This window comes from Dreissena polymorpha, chromosome 4 (genome assembly GCF_020536995.1).
Source record: "Dreissena polymorpha isolate Duluth1 chromosome 4, UMN_Dpol_1.0, whole genome shotgun sequence".
Taxonomy (NCBI): domain Eukaryota; kingdom Metazoa; phylum Mollusca; class Bivalvia; order Myida; family Dreissenidae; genus Dreissena; species Dreissena polymorpha.
This window is the reverse complement of record NC_068358.1, coordinates 16,562,460-16,585,859: the sequence shown is the minus strand read 5'-3', so window position 1 is coordinate 16,585,859 and position 23,400 is coordinate 16,562,460. Positions and strand designations below refer to the sequence as shown.

The 23,400-nt window shown below is 33.7% G+C and overlaps 1 protein-coding gene across 2 annotated transcripts in view; it reads left to right on the top strand.

The window, feature by feature from the left end:
• The window catches only part of LOC127875999 (ubiquitin carboxyl-terminal hydrolase-like), a 54,834-nt gene that overhangs the window by 15,396 nt on the left and 16,038 nt on the right, over nucleotides 1–23,400 (top strand). For both annotated transcript variants that reach the window (XM_052420814.1, XM_052420813.1), the window contains one exon: nucleotides 1,028–1,086. In XM_052420814.1, coding sequence (XP_052276774.1) covers nucleotides 1,028–1,086 — 59 coding nt within the window. The remainder of the gene's footprint in view (nucleotides 1–1,027; nucleotides 1,087–23,400) is intronic.

The following is a 23,400-nucleotide window of genomic DNA, read 5'->3' as shown; positions in this document are numbered from 1 at the left end:
CTTTTCACAACTTGCAACATGGTATACCTTTTCACAGCTTTCACTGTTTAAAACTTAAAACAAATATAATCAACAGTAGGTAGACATATGTCTTTCACTTTAATGATATGGTTACATGTATATTTCGTGATCAAAGGTCATATCAGGGACCTATATGTTTGTATAGGTCCCTGGTCATAGGCAATGTACTGCGAGAAATATGAGCTTGATATATATTCTTTGTATAAGAATTGATTTGAATGTAAAATATAGCTGTTTACACCTCTATCTCTTGATAATGCAATATTTTTCTATAAAAATGTGATTTTATTTATTCTTTGCTCTTCGCGCGCTCGAGAGTTTTCCTGTTTTCAAAAAAAATTAAAAAAATTCACTTGCCTCTTCAACTTTTTTCCAAAAAATCCGTAGACCAACAAATCAATTTGGAGTGGCCTTAAATTTGTAATTTTAAATGTTACAAAGGACAAAAATGCATATTTAGCTGAGGAAAAGATCTGATAGTGGGACAGATGGAAAATATTTGATAATTGGTCTTGTGGAAAGTTCAGACAGAAACGCAAGAGCAGTAGAAAAAGCTAGTTATTAAAGATAGCATGGATGCAAACCAAATTTTTAATGTTATATAAGTATTTATATATTATGTATATTTAAACAAAACAAGCAAGTCCTTATGTTTTATTGTGATAGAAACTAAGGATGATATCAATCATGATTGTATACATTACACACGTGATATGTTATGAGCCTTATTCTGGGCAAACTGGGCTGAATGCATGTGCGTAAAGTGTCATCCAAGTTTAGCCTTTGCTGTAGAATTTTGTTATTAAGAGACTACCTTTTCACAATATATTCAATAAAGTGGAAAGTGTTGTCCCTGATTAGCCTTCGCAAATCTGCTAATCTGGGACAAACCTTATCGAACATGCAGTTTTCCCAGAACAAGGGTCAATAATATGATTTACATACAAAACAACTTGTCCTGTCATATTCAAGTTGTTGGATTGTTTGTCTCCCTTACTCCTTTCAGATGGCAGAAAGAATGGTCCAGTCTTCCATGGTAAAACCAGTGCAGATTCTCTGCTTGAGGTAGGCCCATGCTCTGATTTAGAACAAATTTGAACCTTGCTTTGGAAACACTGGGCTTTATGCATGTGGGTAAAATTGTCTTCACAGATTAGCCTGTGCATTTGCACGGGCTTATAAGGGAGGACTTTTTCCTGTTATATAGCATTTTTTGTTTAAAAGAAAGTATTTTCTTAACTAAAGCCCAGTTTAGGTGGAAAGTGTCGTCCCAGATTGTGGCCTGCACAGGCTTTTCTGGGACAACACTTTATGCACATGAATTTAGCCCCATTGTGGCTCACATTAAAACAAAACAAAAAATGTTATTGTTTACATTCGGGATTTTCCGCGCATGCGCACTGACTGGTTGGCAAAAACACTGGTTACAGTAACGTAAAACATGTATAAAGGGCTTTTGTTTAGTCAATAAATTGATAATAAAAACGAAATAAACATTAAAACTCTTTTCAAAAAAGTGCAAATATAGCATATTTAGTACCAAATAAATGTATATTCACAAATAAAATTTCCTCTTCATAAAAATACGAAGTAGTTATTAGCATAGAGTAAACGTGATCGGAAGACTTAATACTGACAATTCCACAAAACAAAACAATAAATTAGCCGTATTCTTTCTGATAATAAGACTTGAATAAATTATATTTAAACACTAATAAAACATATTTTAATTGTATTATAATTTTAAGTGGTGTGGATAGTGTTTTATTTCATCAGCGATCAATAGAGTCAGAGGTGCATTTAATCAATTAAAAAAAAAGCCCTAAAAAGCGGAATACAGTACTTTTTTTAATATTGGGGTAATTTTCTTTTACATTGAATGAATTTACGTTTCGTTTACATCGAATGAATATAAATTCAATTTACCATACAAACGGAAAAACCCTGCATATTAATTACGCAAATGTAACTGTCTTTGCATGTATATTGAAATCTCTATTAGTAATAAGGAGTGATAAAAATATAGCATTTTATGATAAATGCATATATTTAATTTATCTAACGGCCCCTTTTGTGACTGCTTATGTTCATGATCGTGTTTCGGACCCTGCAGTAATGTACAATCTTTACACATAATAGCGGAGTTAACTTTTGCCGGTACCCGTTAAGATTGTAGGACATAAGCCCGCCAGGACAAAACCCCCCCCCCCCCCCCCCAATGAAAAAATGAACATTTGGACAATTGCCCCCCCAGTAGAAATGACGGGTAGGATATAAGCCCCCCAGTGCTTATTTTGCATCTGGATATTTGCCCCCCAATGCTTATTTTAGAAGTGGACATTAGCCCCCCAGTGCTAATATCATATGTTGTTTCCATTAGACTAGTATATCTCTGTATTTGGATTCAGTATTATTTCATATCTCCTAAATATATAATCATAGAAACTTGGATCATTATAATTCGAAATAAAAAAGGTCCAGAAACTCACTTCAATTGCCTAATCTTAGGTAAAACAAACATCTTAAAGAATTTGAATTGTTTTTTAATTAATCAATCAAAAGGATTATCAGCTTGTTAAAGGTATGACATGTGGCTTTGAAAATATACTTGTTAATGAAAATTAAAGGCTTCTGTATTTAATCAATAAAAAGGATTAAAAGGTGGTGATAACTGGACATGATTATCTGCTCAATCGAGTAATGTCATTTAGAATTAGGCACTGGGGGGCAAATGTCCACGTCTTAAATAAGCATTGGGGGGCAAATATCCAGATGCAAAATAAGCACTGGGGGGCTTATATCCTACCCGTCATTTCTACTGGGGGGCAATTGTCCAAATGTTCATTTTTTCATTGGGGGGGTTTTGTCCTGGGGGGCTTATGTCTGGATCCCACCCATTAAATACCTTAATTGCATAGCAGTAAAATTGCACAATATTTAAATGTATAGTTATTAAACAATGTATTATTAAGTTTAACTGGCTAATAAATATATACACTCGTTCCAGTTAATACATTTCCGACAAATGTCTTCATTTTTGTTAGAATGTTAAAATATTTCATAAAAAAAATAACTTATCAGTATTTTTAGCTTTAAAATGTGGCTTACAACAGTTTGATGTGTGCTGCGTGGATGCAATAGCGTGTATCCCCGTACATATCTTCGATGTTGTTATATTTTCAGCCTTCAGAGGCTGGTGGCGGTATTGTGTTTTTATTATTTTTTAAGAATTGTTTTTAATGAAAATTCAATACTGCTCCAGCAGCTGGAGTTTCACTTCTTTATATTAAATGATTGCTCAATATGCCAAGAGATGACATAGAGGTATCGTGACTTATGTTTACTGACCAGACACTCGTCTGCAACATGTGGTTTATGCAGGGGTCAAAGTGTAGGTCCCTGGGTTTATGACACCATGTTTTCTTTGTAATTGTCTGGACAGTATCCGATCATAACGAGATAATCGGTTTGTGATAACAAAGGTGCAATTATACACCGGGATATAAATGCTGCAACAAAGAGTGCCAAAATTAGTGTGAACAATTAAATAAAACAATTACATTAAATAAAATAATTTATTGAATGTGTAAGAAGGTAAGTTTTTCCAGACACATAAAGGTTCAAATCAGTTACCCTATGTCGCATACAATTGACCTATTCGTTGTTTGTTTTTATCCTTATTTGTTTTCGTTCATTAAATTTAATTCATTCTGAAAGAATTTCAATTTCTGAGAAGTTTTTAACTATAAAAGGTTGCGATGAAGTGCCAAGTAGAGAGATTTTTGTTTAACCACATACCGAGCTCTTAGATTGTGTTCCACTCCACTCCCGAGTTCGTTGTCAGTAAAAACAAATAATAATAACAACAATAAAATCGTACCAAAGATGCATTTCCTTGCATGCTAATGTTTTATTCAGACATAATTAGTAAAATTATATTTGATATTGTGCATGATTATCATTAAAAACGAAGATTTCGTCAACCTTCTCTATATACGCTTATATAAATTGCACCTCTTTTGCCAACCAGTGGGCGGAGTCTAAACTTTGCAGGTGCGTGTGACGTCACGCGTTAACTCGTCTATTGGTAGTGAGCTGTTTTGCAGCAAGCATTTTTAGCACAGGCTCATAAAGGAGGATTCTATATGCACATACATTATGCCAGATTTTCCCACAGCGCAGTGCTCAGCTGATATGATTTCTTCCATCTAGTGTAGGGTTATGTTAACTCAATCATTGTTAGACAAAAGACTTGTATATTTATGTTAACATAAAGCATGGCCCTGTGTTCAAAAAAGTATCAATCATTGACTTTCATATAAGTATTCATTGTCAAAACTTATGCCAATAATCAAAGATGTCCATAAACTGATTTGAGCATTTTCATTCGAAGCCTTTTTAATCAATATTTACAACAAATTAGGTACCTAATAAATAAACTGTATTTTGTGGAATAGTCTATAATAATTGTAGCAATAAGAAAAGAAAATTTACTCAATAGTCTGCCTTTTCAGCCATTTGAATCCATTACTTAAAGGAGCAAACTGTGATGCTCTACAACTGCACCACTCTGGCTTTTAATTATACCCCCATTACTGGTAATGGGGGCTATATAGGAGTCACTTTGTCGGTCCATCGGTCTGTCTCGAAATTTCATCCGATCTTCACCAAACTTGGTCACAAGTTGTATCTATATGATGTCTAGGTCAAGTTTAAATATGGGTCATGCCAGGTCAAAAACTTGGTCACGGGGTCACTTAGTGTGTTTTAAACCGAAAGTTTGTCTTGACCATAATTTTGTCATTCATTGTGAGATTTTAAAATGACTTGGTACATTTGTTCACCATCATAGGATGGTGTGTCGTGTGAAAAAAGTACGTTGATATCTCCAAGGTCAAGGTCACACTTGGGGTTCAATGGTCAAATGCTTGTCCGGGCCATAATTTTGTCATTTATTGTGAGATTTTAAAATCTTTTGGCAAATTTGTTCACCATCAGTGGATGGTGTGTCGCGCGAAAGAATTACGTCGATATCTCCAAGGTCAAGGTCACACTTTGAGTTCAACGATCATAAATTAGCTTGTCTGGGCGATAACTATGTCATTCATTGTAAGATTTTAAAATAATTTGGCACATTTGTTCACCATAATTGGACGGTGTGTTGCGCGAAAGAACTACGTCGATATCTCCAAGGTCAAGGTCACACTTAAAGTTCAAAGGTCAAAAATGGCCATAAATGAGCTTGTCCGGGCCATAACAATGTCATTCATTGTGAGATTTAAAAATCATTTGGCACATTTGTTCACCATCATTGGACGGTGTGTCGCATGAAAGAATTAGGTCGATATCTCCAAGGTCAAGGTCACACTTTGACTTTAAAGGTCAAAAATGGCCATAAATGAGCTTGTCCAGGCCATAACTATGTCGGTCATTGTGAGATTTTAAAATCATGTGGCACATTTGTTCACCATCATTGGACGGTTGCGCGAAAGATTTACGTGATATATCCAAGGTCAAGTTCACACTTTGAGTTCAAAGGTCAAAAATGGCCATAAATGAGCTTGTCCGGGCCATAACTATGTTGTTTATTGTGAGATTTTTTCATCATTTGGCTCTTTTGTTCACCATCATTAGACGGATTGTCGCGCGAAAGAATTACGTAGATATCTCCAAGGTCAAGGTCACACTTTTAGTTCAAAGGTCAAAAATGGCAATAAATGATCTTGTCTGGACAATAAGTATGTCATTCATTGTGAGATTTTTAAATGACTGTATATTAATATTGTTCACAGTCATTGGACGGCGTGTCATGGGAAAGAATTCAATAGTTCAAAGGTCAAAATGGCTGTTAATAATAATGGCATAATAATTCTTAAAAATTGCCATAAATTACGTTCTCTTGTTTTGTGAAGACAGCATGCAAAATAGTCTGTGTCAATGTGGCACGTACGTCACGTCTGTGACAAAGCTCTAGTTGATCTGTGGACTTTTGAGGCAATGTAATACACATATTTTCCAAAAAAATAAATAAATCTTTTATACCTTATGATAAAATATGACATTTCTGCAGTAAAATAACAGCAGTGACAATAAACAAATTGTTATTTTCACCGAGAAAATAACAATTTTTTTGAACACCTTTTTCTATTTTTAGATTATCATAAATAATTATTTGTTTCTATGATCATGAGTGAATTAAAATCGACATTCCACCAGCTCTAACAATTTTTATTTTATTGTATGCCTTTTCACTGTTTATTTACATTGTAAAAGAGTTTAATTAAAGAATTTCGCTGGTATAATGACGTCATATCATCACACTTATGACGTCATTTTGTGTTTTGAAATGTATTGAGGCATGCCACGGGAGAAAGAGTAACTTTTCAGCGAAAGGGAAAAAGCTGTTAATTTCTTGAAAAAGGGGCATAAAAGAAATGTGTTCATGTCAGTGTAAGATCATTTGTTATTTCACTCGTGATCATAGAAAAATATTAATTCTATGATCACTCGCAAAATAACAATCAATCTTACACTGACATGAACAAATATCCTCTATATATTACAAATTATGTACCAATTTGGTTTTATTATTAATCTGAAACAAACCAATACTTTAAACAATGTTCAAAGTCTGAAGTGTTATTTTGGGTGTTAAAAAAATGTCACTGCCAAAGTGGGGAATTCATTTGAACTTAGAGTATTGAACTTAATTTTTGCATTGAAAATAAGCATTAGTGTGTGAGATCTTTTTAGGACTGTATTGTTCCTTGTAATGCACAATAGCTTGTCTTTTTATCCAGAATCTGTCTAAAATACAATGTTGGAATGCCATGTATACAGTATGTGACTTCATTTTTGGCTAGCGCATGAATTAATAGTTGCTCTGATTAAAAAATAAAAAGCTATGTTATCATTTAAATTTCTATTCCAAAGAAATGAAGCACTTGCTTCGGGGGAATACAACCACTATCCCTGTGAATAAATATTTGTGTCATCAAATTTATAAATGTGTCTTTTATAAGTGGTAAATGATGCACTATGACGGCCGGAAGAGCTTATATAATGGCGTGGTTTCCGTCGTCCTTGCCTGCGTGTGTGCGTTAGACTTTTTCTTGTTTAGGCGATAAAGTCCACAGTTTTCATCGGATGCTTTTTAAACTTGTTCAGTGTCTTTCTATTAATGAGGACTCGAACTCTATTGAAAATGGGTTACATCAGAGTAAAAAGTCCAGAATTATCTCCCCTTGAATTTGAGAAAATTGTGAAATAAGGCTTGTTTACGCAATAAAGTGCACAGTTTTCATCCAATTATTTCCCAACTTGCACAGTGTCTTTATCTGAATGATGAGTCAAACCCTATTGAAAATGAGCAATATCGGAGTTATAAGTCCAGAATTATCTCCCCTTGAATTTGAGAAAAAAATAAAAATTCAGTTTTTTTATGTGATAAAGTCCATAATTTTCATCCAATTTTTGGCAAACTTGCACAGTGTCTTTGTATCAATGAGGACTCAAACCCTTTTTGAAAAAGAGCAATATTGAAGCAATAAGTCCAGAATGACTTCCCCTTGAATAGGAGAAAATTATCTCCAAATTTGCACAGTATCTTTATATCAATGAGAACTTGAAACCTATTGAAAATGAGCAGTATCGGAGAAATAAGTACACAATAATCTCCCCTTGAATTTGAGAAAATTCTCCATGTTTGCACGATTAAGTACACGGTTTCCATCTTATTCTTTCCAAACTTGCACAGTGTTTATAGCAGTATAGCGATTCAGGCCCTCATGGGCCTCTTGTTATTTTATCAAAATAATCTGCCTTGAATGATAGACAAGACTATAGATCTGGCGACAAATATATGAGTCTTGCTCTGTGAAAACAGGGTTTAATGTATGTGTGTGAAATGTAAGCCCAGATTAGCTTTTGAAGTCCACACAGGCTAATCAGGGACAAAATTTTGGTTTTTACAGTTGCTTTTGTTTAAGAGATGTCTCTTAGCAAATATCCTGTTAATGCAGAAAGTGTCACCCCTGATTAGCCCTTGCACAGGCTAATCTGGGACAACACTACACGCAAGCATTTAGCCCCATTTTCCCAGAGAAAGGCTCATGTATATACAACCAGCGGTAAACTGCCTACTTAACCTCAAAGCAAGACATTTACTGTGTCAACAGTTAAAATAGAAAATTAAATACTTACACAATTACACAGCTTGCAAACTTTGGATAGGAGCAAATTTAACTTCAAGTGGTAGCCAACAAATGATCTCACATACCACATGACCACTCTCTGGTAATTGATGAGATTTTGAGTTTTTAAACTTAGGTCAATCGTTATAATCATTCAGTCAATTGCATAACGTCTTGTAGACATTTGGGGACTCAGTAATCAGCAGTTTATCACACAGAGATAGAAACAAAAATATATATAACTCTGTGCAGCTTAGTTGGCAAAGAAAATTTAGTTGCCTCCCTTATAACTACAGGAAACAAAATGGTACTTGGCCATTTCTAGAATGATCCAGTTTTAAGAGTTAAATATTACATGTGCTTGTTCTTTGTACAGCAAAGACTTATTTCAGTAGTAATGCTTAAGTTTCTGGACTATGAACATATTTCCTTTCGGACGCATTGCTTTGTAATTCAGATGTATGAGTTAAACTGCATCTGTAGTTGATAGCAGTATTTCCCAGTTGAGTTCTTTTTCATTATTTGTTATAAATAATTAATTTTAACATTAGCTTTTTTTTTTACAATCATGGAGAACATTTCTGTTCAGTTTATTTAATAAGTTTTCAATTTATTTTTCCATTATCATGACATATTATGAATATAATCATCTGTGTATATAATTGATGTCTGTATCAAGTTGAAGTGTCATAAATCTTAAATACGTCACTGAAAAATAATCAACCACTGTAGTAACAATTCACAATTATTTGCTGACATTGGACTTTTAAAAAGTATTTCATTTTGAAATTAAATAACAATTAACAAGCACTTATTATCCATCTAGTATGCTTAATTTTCAGAAAACACCTGATTTTATCTAATCAACATTTAAGTGGAAAAGGCATTTCGACATGTCCCCCACTATCAGTTTGTTTTCATCAGATGTTAACCCACTCACATTATAGTCACTTTCAAGGGCCATGACGAGATATCTCTGTTACACTGCTTGTGACATTGTGAAATTGTACGCCATCGTCACTTATCTTTTTCAGTGATAAAAGTTAACCACAGTTTCAAGTTGTTTTTGTTCACAGCAGTGGAATGGATTGGATGACTTGTTATGATCACCTCTGCCTCTTCTCAGAGATACGATTGATAGTTGGAATGAAATGTAAGATTTCAAGCTGATGAATACATCATGCTAGTTATGTGAAAAGTATTTGGTGCTCAAAGGGCATAAAAATGTTCAACCATTTTGATGTTTGTATGATGTACTATGGTCTACTAAACACAGACGACACATCAAGATACCAGGGATCAATAATAGAGTAAATTTTGATCTCTGAACAAACACAAACGTAAAGGCCTTTCCTAGAATAAAACTATTTATGAATTGTACTTTCATATTGTTTGGCAAAGTTTTGACTATATTTGCCTTGTTCTGGGAAAACATAGCTTAACAAGCCATATGGGTAAATGACAAGATATACCTGTGCATTTTTCAGAGGTTAATTTAGGGGAGACACTTTCAACCTTCACTGGATTTTTGTTTAAGAGAGACTTCCTTTAAATAAAAAAAATTCATAAGAGCTTTAAGTGGCGTAACTGAATAGCCTGTGCAAACTGCACAGGCTGAAGTAGGACAACACTTTATGTTCAAGCGTTAAGCCCAGTTTTGCCAGAACGTGGCTCAAATCGGTAAAAGTAGATCTGCGCTAACTTTGCCATAGCTAAGAGGATTATTGTTCAATGAAAGTTGTCATTTTAATTCATTATACGTTACTATTTTGGCAGCTTTCCATTGACTTGCAAGGCAGTACTTGCAGGCCACAATTACAGCACACATATTCATATGTTTGGTGGCCTTGAACATAATTGACAAGTAAAAAGTCAGTCCATGAAATTTGTTGAGTCCTAACCACATGCATTTCATTCAGAAGGCGGGGGGTAAACTTTTTTTTAATACATTTATCGGAACACTTATCACTTACTTTTTTTTTATAAAGGATCTTTAAAAATAAACAGTTTTGTCAGAAAAAGGCTGTCTATTTTTGCGATGTTGTAGTGAATAGTTTATATGTTATGTACATGTTTTGGCTTCTATGTTTGTATTGCTTGTTGTGGATAGGGCTATAATAAATTTAAGAACAAGTATACTTAATATAATAATTATACAGTGCTGAGAGCATCAACCTTAGGTTAACCATTAAGCCTTTCTGATATAATACAAGAACATTTGTACATTCCGCACAGCGGGTTTCATGCAATGAGGTTATTTTGTGCTTTATATTCTATTATTTTCATTTCTTTACTGTTATCTTTTCTTTACACTTGATGATGTCATGCTGATCTAAAAGTTGAATTCATGATCGTCTGGGTCTAAATGATGTCTGATGGGCATTTAGTTCTAAAAAATTTCATGCAAAGCTCTTAGAAAGCCAGCTGCATTTGATTTGTTGATGAGAAAATATTTTGCAGTTCAATAAGTTCACACCAGTTTTTGCTGATTTTGTCACGGTTCTCTTTTTGTTGTTAATTAATCATGACACAGTCAATTGCTGGTAAATGTTTGCTTTGATGTTAGGATTTAACAAATGAAAAATAAACACAATGCTCAATCTTAATTTAATGTATTTAGAATGTATTGAAGTGTTTGAGAGAGTTGTATGAAATTAAATCCATTAAATTAAGACAAACAATCCTTCTAAATAAAAAAGTTGTATTTGATTAGTACCAAAAGGTTGGATAATAACATTTTTGCACTAAATGTCAATCTGCCACTATAACATAATGATACATAGGAATATAAAGATGATTTTAATTAAGGATAAAAAAACTACAAGATAAAAATTATTATTTTAAAAAGATATTTGGTAGTTTTGATAATTGTAATATTTACAAGACAGGTACATTTATTAAGTTCGATAACATATTTTGAACAACATAGCCAAGAATTTTGATAGATTGACAAAATTGAAAAAAGAAATATTTCAGATTTGCAAATTTTCGTTGTAGTTATGTTTTTTCTTAGGAAACAGCAATACTGAACATTAACCATGCTCTAAAATATTTATTATTTGCATCATATGATGATATAGAAACCTGAAAATTATCAAGGGTAACAAACGTGAAATGGTTGTGTAATTTGGAAAATTCTGTTGTTATTGATATATTTTCTGACAGTATGTGGATTGCTTATATTATGAATAACATAAATGCAATGGTTTGTGAGCACGGGTGGCCGAGTGGTTTCAGGGCTAGACTTTTACTCCAAGGGTCAGTGGTTTGAACTCAGGTGTGGATTTCTTTTTATGCCCCCAGATTAAAAGATCGGGGGCATATTGTTTTTTGGCCTTTCTGTCTGTCTGTCATTCATTGTGTGTGTCACAAACTTTAACCTTGGTTAAACTTTTAATTTGCAATAACTTTTTGAATATTGAAGATAGCCAATTGATATTTGGCATGTATGTGTATCTCACGAAATAGCACATTTTTAGTGGTGAAAGGTCAAGGTCATCCTTCAAGGTCAAACGTAAAAAAATACAATCCAAGGGAAGTAACAAGCTTTACAAGGGAGATAATTTCTAAACCAGTCCTGCCAAATGATATATTGAAATTTTCTTTCAAAGCTGCGCAATAGGGGGCATTGTGTTTCTGACAAACACATCTCTTGTTTTCTCTGTCATTTAATTTCTGTTTTATACTTTAACTCTTTAGTTCCAATGTTTACATTTATCAATTTAAAGCTTTTAATGACAAACTTCAAAACATGCCAAAAATCTAAGAAAAGATCCCTTTAAACGAAATGATATTTGGAGTCTATCCTGAGGGTGTCAGAATTAACAATTCTGAATAATAAAATTAAAAATAGCAAAGTATGATTTTTAGCTCATCTATTTTTTGAAAAAAAAAATGAGCTATTGTCATCACCTTGGCGTCGGCGTTGGCGTCGGCGTCCGGTTAAGTTTTGCGTTTAGGTCCACTTTTCTCAGAAAGTATCAATGCTATTGCATTCAAACTTGGTACACTTACTTACTATCATGAGGGGACTGGGCAGGCAAAGTTAGATAACTCTGGCATGCATTTTGACAGAATTATGTGCCCTTTTTATACTTAGAAAATTGAAAATTTTGGTTAAGTTTTGTGTTTAGGTCCATTTTATCCTTAAGTATCAAAGCTATTGCTTTCATACTTGCAACACTTACTAACTATCATAAGGGGACTGTGCAGGCAAAGTAATGTAACTCTGACTGGCATTTTGACAGAATTATGTGCCCTTTTTATACTTAGAAAATTGAAAATTTGGTTAAGTTTTGTGTTAAGGTCCACTTTATTCCTACAGTATCAAAGCTATTGCTTTCATACTTGCAACACTTATTAACTATCATAATAAGACTGTGCAGGCAAAGTTATGTAACTCTGACTGGCATTTGGACGGAATTATGGGCCCTTTATACTTAAAAAAATTGAACATTTTGTTAAGTTTTGTGTTTTGGTCCACTTTACCCCTAAAGTATCATAGATATTGCTTTTATACTTGGAACACTCGCAAACTATCATAAGGGTACAGTAAAAGGACAAGTTGCATAACTCTGGTTGTCATTTTTACGGAATAATGGCCCTTTTTTGACTTAGTAACTTTGAATATATGGTTAAATTTTTTGTTTCGATCCACTTTACTTCTAAAGTATCAAGGCTATTGCTTTCAAACTTCAAATACTTTCATGCTATAATCATGAGGTTACTGTACCTGGCAAGTTGAATTTTACCTTGACATTTGAATGACCTTGACTCTCAAGGTCAAATTATTAATTTTTATTAAAAATGCCATAACTTCTTTATTTATGATTATATTTGATTGAAACTTTGACAAAACTACTCTTACCTGACATACCACAATAGACTCCACCCAAACCATCCCCCATATTATTTTATGTTTGAAATACCGTCCAACCATCGCACCCAAAAATACCCCCCACCCCCCCCTCCCCAGACATGTAATATTTATGTAATAGCAAATTGAAATAAGGCTGTGTTAATAAGGTTACATTATACTAAATAATTGTGTCATGTAAGGCTGTACTCTCGAAAAAAGAAATCATAGTTGACTCGAAGGCATCTTTTACACTTTAGACTATTGTTCTGGTTTTATCTTTTGGAGATAGTGATAAGGCATGAAAAGGTGTTCACTACTTAATTCCTGAAATATGAAAAGTTGGAAACTATAGTAAAATCTTGCACTGGAAGATGTTACATTCTATTAGAAAACGGCCGGAAAAAAAGGTTAAAAAACAGTCGATTTTGATTTGTGTCATGTTCTTTCTTGGTTTGTACATGACATATCTTTTTTATTGCATAAATCGATTCAACTTTGAATGACCTTTAAGAAAAGGTATGGTTATGGGGGTCTTTATGTGCAAAATGTTGCATTTATTTTTGCTTTAAGTAAGTGTCGTTTTTACATTGAATTATATAGATAAAATATTTAGTATATTGTGACCATACTCTCAAAGGGGAAATGCTGATAGCCAGTTGTGGCTTTTATGAGACTTACCAGACAGTTTGGGAAGCCTGTGACATTTCTCTTTGAGGATAATGATGATTTACAATGCAGTTAACTAACAAATGCACTTTAAATATTTGGAACATAATTGCAAAATTATACATTGAATAGACCTTGGGTGCAACTTATAAATACTTTTTCTAAGTATTGCCTGTGGAATGTATGCAATTTGCCCCACATGCGAAACTAAATTTACATAATACCAGGTATGCATATATTTGTCCTTCTGGCAGAGTATCGCGTGGCATGATATTGGGCGCACTTATTTACATACCATAATACAATATCACATGGTCTAATGGGTATGAGGTATGTCAGGTATTCAGATCATGCCACTGCTGTAAACCTGTTTTTTTAAAGGCCTAAGCTATTATTATGTTAGTTTTAGGACAGACATCATAAAAAAACATAATGTAAAATAAATGTATGTTAGGGATGGATGTTGTGTGTGTGTACATAGTCATGTTTAAGTGCTAAGAACTTTATAAATATTCAAAATTGACTGGTTATATTAATACATTTTTTAAAGTACAGGCAGGTACATCAGATATTCAAATAAAAAATGAAATACTGACTTTAAACTAAACGGCAAAGAAAGAACATATCATGGACAAAACAAATTGATGAGGAATTCCAAGTTCATTGGGTAATTCTGAAACTAACATTTATTTTTAAACCTGATCTACTTAGGCTGTCATGTAGAAAATTTTACGCTTTTTTATGAATGGCAAATATGCACAGTGGGAAAATAAGTGTCTTGAGCCAACGATCTGGTTGGTGGGTTGCTTTCGGTAAAGTATTTGACCTGTATTATTGTATTATATGGTATGAGGAATTTTGGCACAAAATAATGAAAATGTGGAGTGCTTTACCTTGTTTTGAACTTGTTCCATGGACATTTGCCAAAGTAATGAATTTCAAGGGGGATATTTGGTTTAAACAGTCCTCAGTTTATCTGATCAATCTTCTATCATAATTTACGTAATTTTTTTACCTGTGGAATGTATGATTATGTTTGCATGAAAATTCCTCAACTGTACTTATATGACTTTTCAGTTCAGTTTGCATATGTAAGTGTTATGATTGAAGCTGATAAAAACCTTACTGTTAAAAGTCTTACAATGATTTATTATTCTCATTAAAAGCGCTTAATTGTTTTGATTACATGTACTAATGTAACAAGAAAATTTATATATAAGCTGTTCTCTGGGTAAACTGGGCTTAAAACATGTAGGTCAAGTGTTGTCCCGGATAAGCCTGTTCAGTCGGCACAGGCTTATCTGGTATGTTACTTTAAGCCTAGATTGGACTTTTGTTAAGTAAAGACTTCCTTTGAACAAAAAATTCCATAACAGCTGAGCAGAAAATGTTGTCCCTTAAATTGGCCTAGATGGACTGCACCGGCTAATCTTGGACGACATTTTAAGCACATGCAAAGCCCGGTTTTTCTGTATAGTGGCTCATAAAATAAAGTACGAAAGGTTTATTGAGAAATGGGCATGACATTTTTTTACAGGATGATAAGCACTTAAATCTAACGATTACCACACACATTCAACTACAATTATGTTAACCATTACATTGTATTAAAAGTGTTCATAATTATATGCAATTTGTCCTGCAACTAAGCACAGGTGGTTGGCGTGTGGCTATGATATTAATTAGTGGAAACATCATTTTGAATGATACTTAATCATATTATATACAAACAATCAACTTTCTTTTTTTTTTAAATCACTATCAAATATATAATTATTATATAACAAGGTATTCAACTCGAAATCTTCGAAAACGGGGTGCATCGCTTTTAACAGCCATAACTTCATCAATTGTGCAGCGATTTTCACGATCTTAGTATTAGTCAACACAAATAAATTTCCTTTCTGAAAATGTATATATCTTGTTATATGTCTACAAAATTTATGTTGGGTCAAATTTTAAGAAATAACACGATGCACAACTCGACTGGCCTACTTAACACCGAGCAAGCACGGTAAGAATGTTTTGTCATACGTTTTACTGAATTATGGTATCGAGGTCTGTGAACTTTGCAGGGACAATGCTTTTTACTCCGTGAAGATTTCATTCATTAATACTGTCTGATCAGTGTCAAGTTGGTCAGTCGAGTTGTGTATTGTGTTATTTCTTAAAATTTTACCCAGCATTTGTAGACATATAACAAGATATATACATTTTCAGAAAGGAAATTCATTTCTGCTTTGCATAAGACCAATATCGTGAAAATCGCTGCACAATTGATTATTAGTTATGGCTGTTCAAAGCGATGCACCCCGTTTTCGGGTGATTTTGAGTTGGATATCTTGTTATAGATATATTTGATAGTGAATTTTTTTTTCAGAAAAGTTGATTGTTTGTAATAATATGATTATTTAACATTAAAAATGATGTTTTCACTAATTAATATCATAGCCACACGCTAACCACCTGTGCAATTAAGTGCCTGGAGCTAGCAAAATGCCCCCCCCCCCCCCCAATATTTTAAATGAAGGTTATGACTCCCGAATGAAGATAAAGAAAAGGTCGTGATTTTGACAGTAAGAAAAAGATAGGCCAAACATTGGTGGTAAGAAACTAAATGCCAATAAATGATAAAAGTTTAATAAGGGTTGAAGCTTTGAGAACTCGCAACAATATTCTTCACAATGCCATTGATGAGGACTACAAAGAAGATTCAAAGTAAAATACTGGTGGATCATGGTATGGTTGTATAACAATCAAAACATGCCAAACATTGAGAAGAAAATATCTTTTCTATTAATATGCAAATCCACAGTTCTTTGTTCAGACATGCTGTTATTAACATTTTCCTCTCATGAATGTCAAGTCGACATTTGGAATCATGTTGCAGTCATGTTTGTAATACCTGTATCTTATTTGCTTGATTTCAAGACAAGAATAGCCCTTGATTGACACATATTTGCCAGACACTGTTTATAATTATATCTTGCATTGTTAAATAAGAAGGCGTTTTTTGCTTCAAATCTCATCTGTTTCTCTTGTAGGCAAATTGTATTGGACAGGATATCATAGATATAATTAGAATTTCTCAATTTTTAATACCAGGTGCATAGATTGTTTTATGATATAAAACTGCTATGTGCACAAGGTATAATGTATAATAAACCCCCTTAATAGAAATAGTCGGGGTACATTAAAGGGGCCGTCCAGCAGATTTTGGATGTATTGAAGCATACATGCCATAAATTTTCAGACCGATTCCGGGACATTGAGCTAAATTTTCCGGGACATTTGCCGATTTTCCGGGACATGTAAACAAATAGCGATATATGATGTCATACATGTATTTTTGGTACGCATTTTTTCGCGATATCCAATTAGTTTAATTACTTATGTAACTTAGCTGGAATAAACAAATTTAACATCCATTTAAGATCAATGCACAAAAAAACGTTATTTAAACACGAAGAATAAATTATAATTAACATCGTTAATTGCTTAAACAATTGACAAATGAAACATTTCTACATCCGTTACTAGATACAAGCCACGTGTTTTGCGTGTTTGAAAAGAGCACATGTATATAAACATGAGATAGTTCAGTGCTGATTTAATTTTCAGTCACTGTATACACTTAAAACGTGGACTGCGTGTAACACGGGTGATGAATTCAGACGTTGTAATGGGTGGCGCGCGCGGTGTAAGCTATGACGTCAAACTGTTACAACTTAGATTATATGCGCTGAGCGTAAAGGCGTGTTGTTTGTCGCAATATGAGTGTGAATGAATCTGACACCGCGAAAATCCGGGTGAAACTGGATTTATTCATGAATGTGCATCGCGTAATCCGTTAAAACTACACAGCCATCAAATTTGAGCAAGCCAATTCACAACGAATTAACCCCTTTCGTTTGACTGTGATTACGAGACAATCGACAAGATAATAGGACCCCCTGTTAATTGATCGATTTTGACAGGTAGCATTTTTGCCTAATCGGACAGGCATTGCTTTGGAGATGACATAATATCAATGGCAAGTACAGATTTGCATGCTAAGATAAGGAACATACAGGTTTTACTGAAATCCGGGACATTTGACAAATTTCCGGGACTGCGGGACAGGGTATGCATTTCCGGGACTGTCCCGGACGATCCGGGACGTATGGCATGTATGAATGAAGCTTGTCATTAAATGCTTTATATTGATAAGTTTAAACATTTGAACTAAAAATCAAGAATACAATTTTAAAAAATGGAAAAAAGTAACCCTCAACAGGGCTCGAACCACTGACCCCTGGAGTCCTGGAGTAAAATGACTCCCGCCTAGACCACTCGACCATCCATGCTCATACTTAGAGCGGATGTATCTTTTACCTAATACCTATCTAAGCAATCCTCGTAGTATCCCAAAATAAAACAACAACAACAGAACTTTCCAAATTATTCAATCGTTTTGCGTCGCACGACGCTGTATAATTTTCAGGTTTTCAAATCATCAAAAGATGCATATAATACTGATCATTTACCATGCTCTTAAATATCTATTATAGATATTTAAGAGCATGGTAAATGGTCAGTATTACTATTTCCTAAAAATTATAACTAAAACGAAAATTTGCAAATCTGAAACAACTTCTTTAATTTTGTAAATTAATCAAAACGTGAAATCTGTTGGACGGCCCCTTTAAAATGGGAAAAATAAATTCATTTGAATTTTGAATTGTGATAGAAAAATCTCTTCTTTCACATACAATGACTTCTGACGATGCTTACTGTCCATATGTTTGACAATTTTGTGTCAAAATCAACCTTGTGATTGGCTTCACTCAGCGTCGATAGCACGACGTAGTCCTCATGAGCTGCCCGAAGCCTATCTTGTGTTCACTCGTATATGTTTGGAAATGTTGAGAAATTCTAATGGAATATAAAATTATTGTCACACCAAAAATAAAAATGGGCATAATTGTATCTCGTTAAATCTACTTTATCAGACCACATCTAGCATTGAATTTGGCTATTGCTACAAGGAACACTGATTTTTATGCCCTCGAAGGAGGGCATGTAGTGATAGGACTGACCGTCCGTCTGTCTGTCCGTTCTTCAGTCACATTTTTAGCTCATCTATTTTTTGAAAAAAAATTATGAGCTATTGTCATCACGTCGGCGTCGGCGTTGGCATCGGCGTCCGGTTAAGTTTTGCGTTTAGGTCCACTTTTCTCAGAAAGTATCAATGCTATTGCATTCAAACTTGGTACACTTACTTACTATCATGAGGGGACTGGGCAGGCAAAGTTAGATAACTCTGGCATGCATTTTGACAGAATTATGTGCCCTTTTTATACTTAGAAAATTGAAAATTTTGGTTAAGTTTTGTGTTTAGGTCCACGTTATTCCTACAGTATCAAAGCTATTGCTTTCATACTTGCAACACTTATTAACTATCATAAGGGGACTGTGCAGGCAAAGTTATGTAACTCTAACTGGCATTTGGACGGAATTATGGGCCCTTTATACTTAGAAAATTGAAAATTTTGTTAAGTTTTGTGTTTTGGTCCACTTTACCCCTTAACTATCATAAATATTGCTTTCAAACTTGGAACACTCCCGGGTGTACATTGTCCAGGGTAATCATGGAAATTAGGCTGGAAATCCATGGTATAACATGGAATTCCATGGTAATCCCTGGAATTTGAAACAGTTTCCAGGGTTTTCCAGGGTTTTGTTCTAGAAATGTCCATGAAACGTGGACTTTTTTTCCAAGCATTTTCCAGCCTTGGATGGAAAAGCATGGAAAAGGAATGGAAAACGCTGGATTTAGGCTGGATAACCCTGGAAAATATTTCCAGATAGCATGGAAAGTGGAACATAGAATTTTTTAAGCATGGAAAAGACTCTAACATTTTCAGCTAACCCTGGAAAAAACTTAGACTTTATAAGAGGAGAAAATAACTTATAAAAATGCAACACATTTTATTCAAAGTAAATCAGAGTTCAACAATTTACACAACATATGAATAAAACATAAAACAATGTGCATAGTTTGGGCAGAAATAGTAGTAGTTATAGTAGTAGTAGTAGTAGTAGTAGTAGTAGAAGTAGTAATGCTGGTGCTGGCAGTAGAATATGTTGTAGGAGTAGAAGTAAAAGTGGTTGTTGTATAAGTTGTACAAGCAGTTAAACTACTGATAATTATACTATTGGTGCAAATTTAAGTGACAGTAGCAGTTACTATTGTGTTGTTGTTTTAGCATTTACAGGAATAGTAGCAGTAATGGTAGCAATAGTAGTATAAATAATAATAACAATACTAGTAGCAGCAGTAGTAGTAGTAGTTAAGGAAGTAGCATTAGCAGCAGCAGCAGTAGTAGTAGTAGAAGTAGCAGCAGCAGCAGTAGTAGCAGTAGCAGCATCAGCAGCATCAGTAGTAGTAGCAGTAGTAGTAGCAGTAGTAGTTGAAGTACTAGTAGTAGTAGTAGTAGTAGTAGTAGTAGTAGTAGTAGTAGTAGTAGTAGTAGTAGTAGTAGTAGTAGAAGTAGAAGTAGCAGCAGTAGTAGTGGTAGAAGTAGTAGTAGTAGTAACAGCAGCAGCAGCAGTAGTAGTAGTAGTCGCTGCAGCAGGAGTTGTAATAGTAGCAGCAGCAGCAGTAGCAGTAGTAGTAGTAGCAGCAGCAGCAGCAGGAGTAGTAGCAGCAGCAGCAGTAGCAGCAGCAGTAGCAGTAGTAGTAGTAGTTGAAGCAGTAGTAGTAGTTGAAGTAGTAGTAGTAGTAGTAGTAGTAGCAGTAGTAGCAGCAGTAGTAGTAGTAGTAGTAGTAGTAGTAGTAGATGTAGTAGTAGTAGTAGTAGTAGTAGAAGTAGAAGTAGTAGTAGTAGTAGTAGTAGCAGTAGTAGTAGTAGTAGTAGTAGTAGTAGGTAGTTGTTGTTGTTGTTGTGGCTGTTGTAATAGTAGTAGTAGTTTTGCAGAAGTAGTAGTAGTAGTAGTAGTAGTAGTAGTAGTAGTAGTAGTAGTAGTAGTAGTAGTAGTAGTAGTAGTAGTAGTAGTAGTAGAAGTAAAAGTAGTAACTTTCAAAGCAATGTCTACAAGTTTAAATTCCTTAACCCTGTTCAAGGTGTATACACACTCAATATTTAACTACAGTCCAGGTTTGCAATTAACAAACTATCTGAAAAGCCTGTGTGTGAGTCAGATGTGTCTGCGGCTAATCTATTGGTTATAAAATATCACAGCCTTTTCTGATTGGCTGAGTTCAAATACAGAAAGTTTACCTGTTAGATTGAAATTATGGAGAAGGCGTATTGAAGAAAAAATGCAGGTTAAACTTGTTGTTAAAATGAAGTTAATGTAATTTCACAAACAGTAGAGTTTAACTTAATGAGTTTTTCCATTAACAAGAATTTCTTAAAATAATAATGTATGGATATCATTTGGAAAGTGACATGAAATGTTGTTAAAAAGTGATGCATACAAGTGTTTCAGAAGTCTGTCTAGGGATAGAACAACAACTGAAGGTTTGTGCTTTTCATTATTTCTAAATATTCCTTTAAATTTATTCTTCTTATGTCATCATTGTAGACCTTTTTATGTGACATTTTAGGTAAAAGTATGGCAAATATAGAAGTTTAAAAGCAGCTGTCACACACATTTTCACTAAGTGCAGTTTGCAGCAGGATAAAGGAAGTCCTATGTGGAGATATTAATAAGCTTGAATGTAGTATCGGAAGTTTATAATGCATGGCTAGGGAACTGAGGCTAAGGGAGTTATGTGCTGTGCATGATGAGAACTCAATGCTCATTAATGCTGTTAATGTTTATAAATAAATTAATTAAACCAATAGCATTGTTTTTTAGGTTTCACTGTACATTTTCATACCAATAGAATTACACATCATTCTAATTATAGCAATAATAAATTTGTACTAATCATACCTACAAATTTTGTTATGCTATGCTTTGTGATGTATTAACTTCATTGTAAGTTATTATTTAAAGACAATTTTACTAAATATTTAAAACAATACTTGAATTATTTTCTATATACATTTTCATTATGTGCTTTAACTGTAGCTGACCAGTTGATGGAAGATACTGCAGAGTTTGGCAGGGAAATAACCCAAGACAGCAAAGCGGCTCTTTTGGCGCATTTACCAAGAGGACTAACATGGCCACAAATTCATGGTAAATATTGTTATGCCCCGGGCTCATATAAGTAATTTAGTGTTAACCACCTGAAAGTATTTTGTCTTTTTGGTATCCAATATTTTGGTCTAGTTTCAATTACAGGTTATTTTTATATGAATTAGCAAATTAGCATATCTTTCATATAGCAATATCTGAATATAAAATTCCTATATATGTTTGAGTTTCCAGATACATGCTAGTGTACCCCGTTTTGGGGCATTTAAGAAAACAACAATATAAATTTCAAAATAAAAGAGAGTCATATAAAAATATAAGTTAAATCAACAATTTATTCACTTGAAAGTCTCAGTTTTCCTGTGTGGTTGCCTGTTTGCAAGTAGATTAAAGCCCGCTTGCAAACTTTAAGAGAATAAATTTCACTAAATGGAAAAGAAATAATTGCTAACTACTTAGGATCATAAATGTTCGCTCAAATACAAAAAAGCCAGATGTACCGAATTGAGCAGTGATATGAAATATCTAAAATAGATTAAAATGTGAATGAGCATTGAAGTATAGATATTCAATCATATGATTGCTGCACATTTACTTTTACAGATGAATGTAAAAAACTTATGACTTTCTTGTAATATTGTTTGCTTTGTTTTTCTTTCAGAGATCATGCAGGAGCCGTACAGTATAACAGCAGTACAAGTTCTATAAAAGATCCACGACCTACTGAAGCCCAGCTAATTAACAAATAAGTTTTTAAAAACTGTAATTTTATCCCACCTGGGTACTTATAATTTACTAACTGTCACTTGGAAAGTAATACATGTACATGCATTCATGTTCTGAATTTCTTTGAACAATAAAATTATATAAAAGTATTTTAATGAAATTGAGCACCTAAATTGCATTAAAGTGAAAGTAGCTGAGAAAAATAGTATCCTTAATTGTTCTCATGGGCAGCTACATATATTGTGACAAACATGAAGTAGCTTAAATAACTTAAATTTTTCATTTTGTTTCTTGTATATCCTTTGTACAGGGTTCGTGAATTGTTACTGTATATTACTTGACTTGCTTGTATTTTGTTACTTTGAATACATGTTGTTAAGGTTGCATTATACTTTTTAACTTTTAAAGTAGCGCCTGTTCTGTTATGTAAGGGCCTGATTTATGATAATGGACCTAGAGGCTTTGTAAGCATGTATAAAACAACACTTGTTTGATCTGAATAATTTGTTAAATAAATGTAACACAATTTGTAATCTGATGTTATATTTTGATGAATTGTGAACAAAATAATACATCGAAGAAACTAAGGCATTATGTTGATTTTTTGTTTTGTTTTAATCTAACCTTAAATTATGATTTATTTAAGCTGTGAGTATTGTATTCATTTAATACATGAATATTGTTTTTAGACCAGAAATTTCTTTTTCTATTCAGTGACCATGGTAAACGCTGGACAATTTTCCATGTTATACCAGGCATCCATGGAATATTAAACAAAGAAAAAACCTGGAACATTTTCCAGGGTTT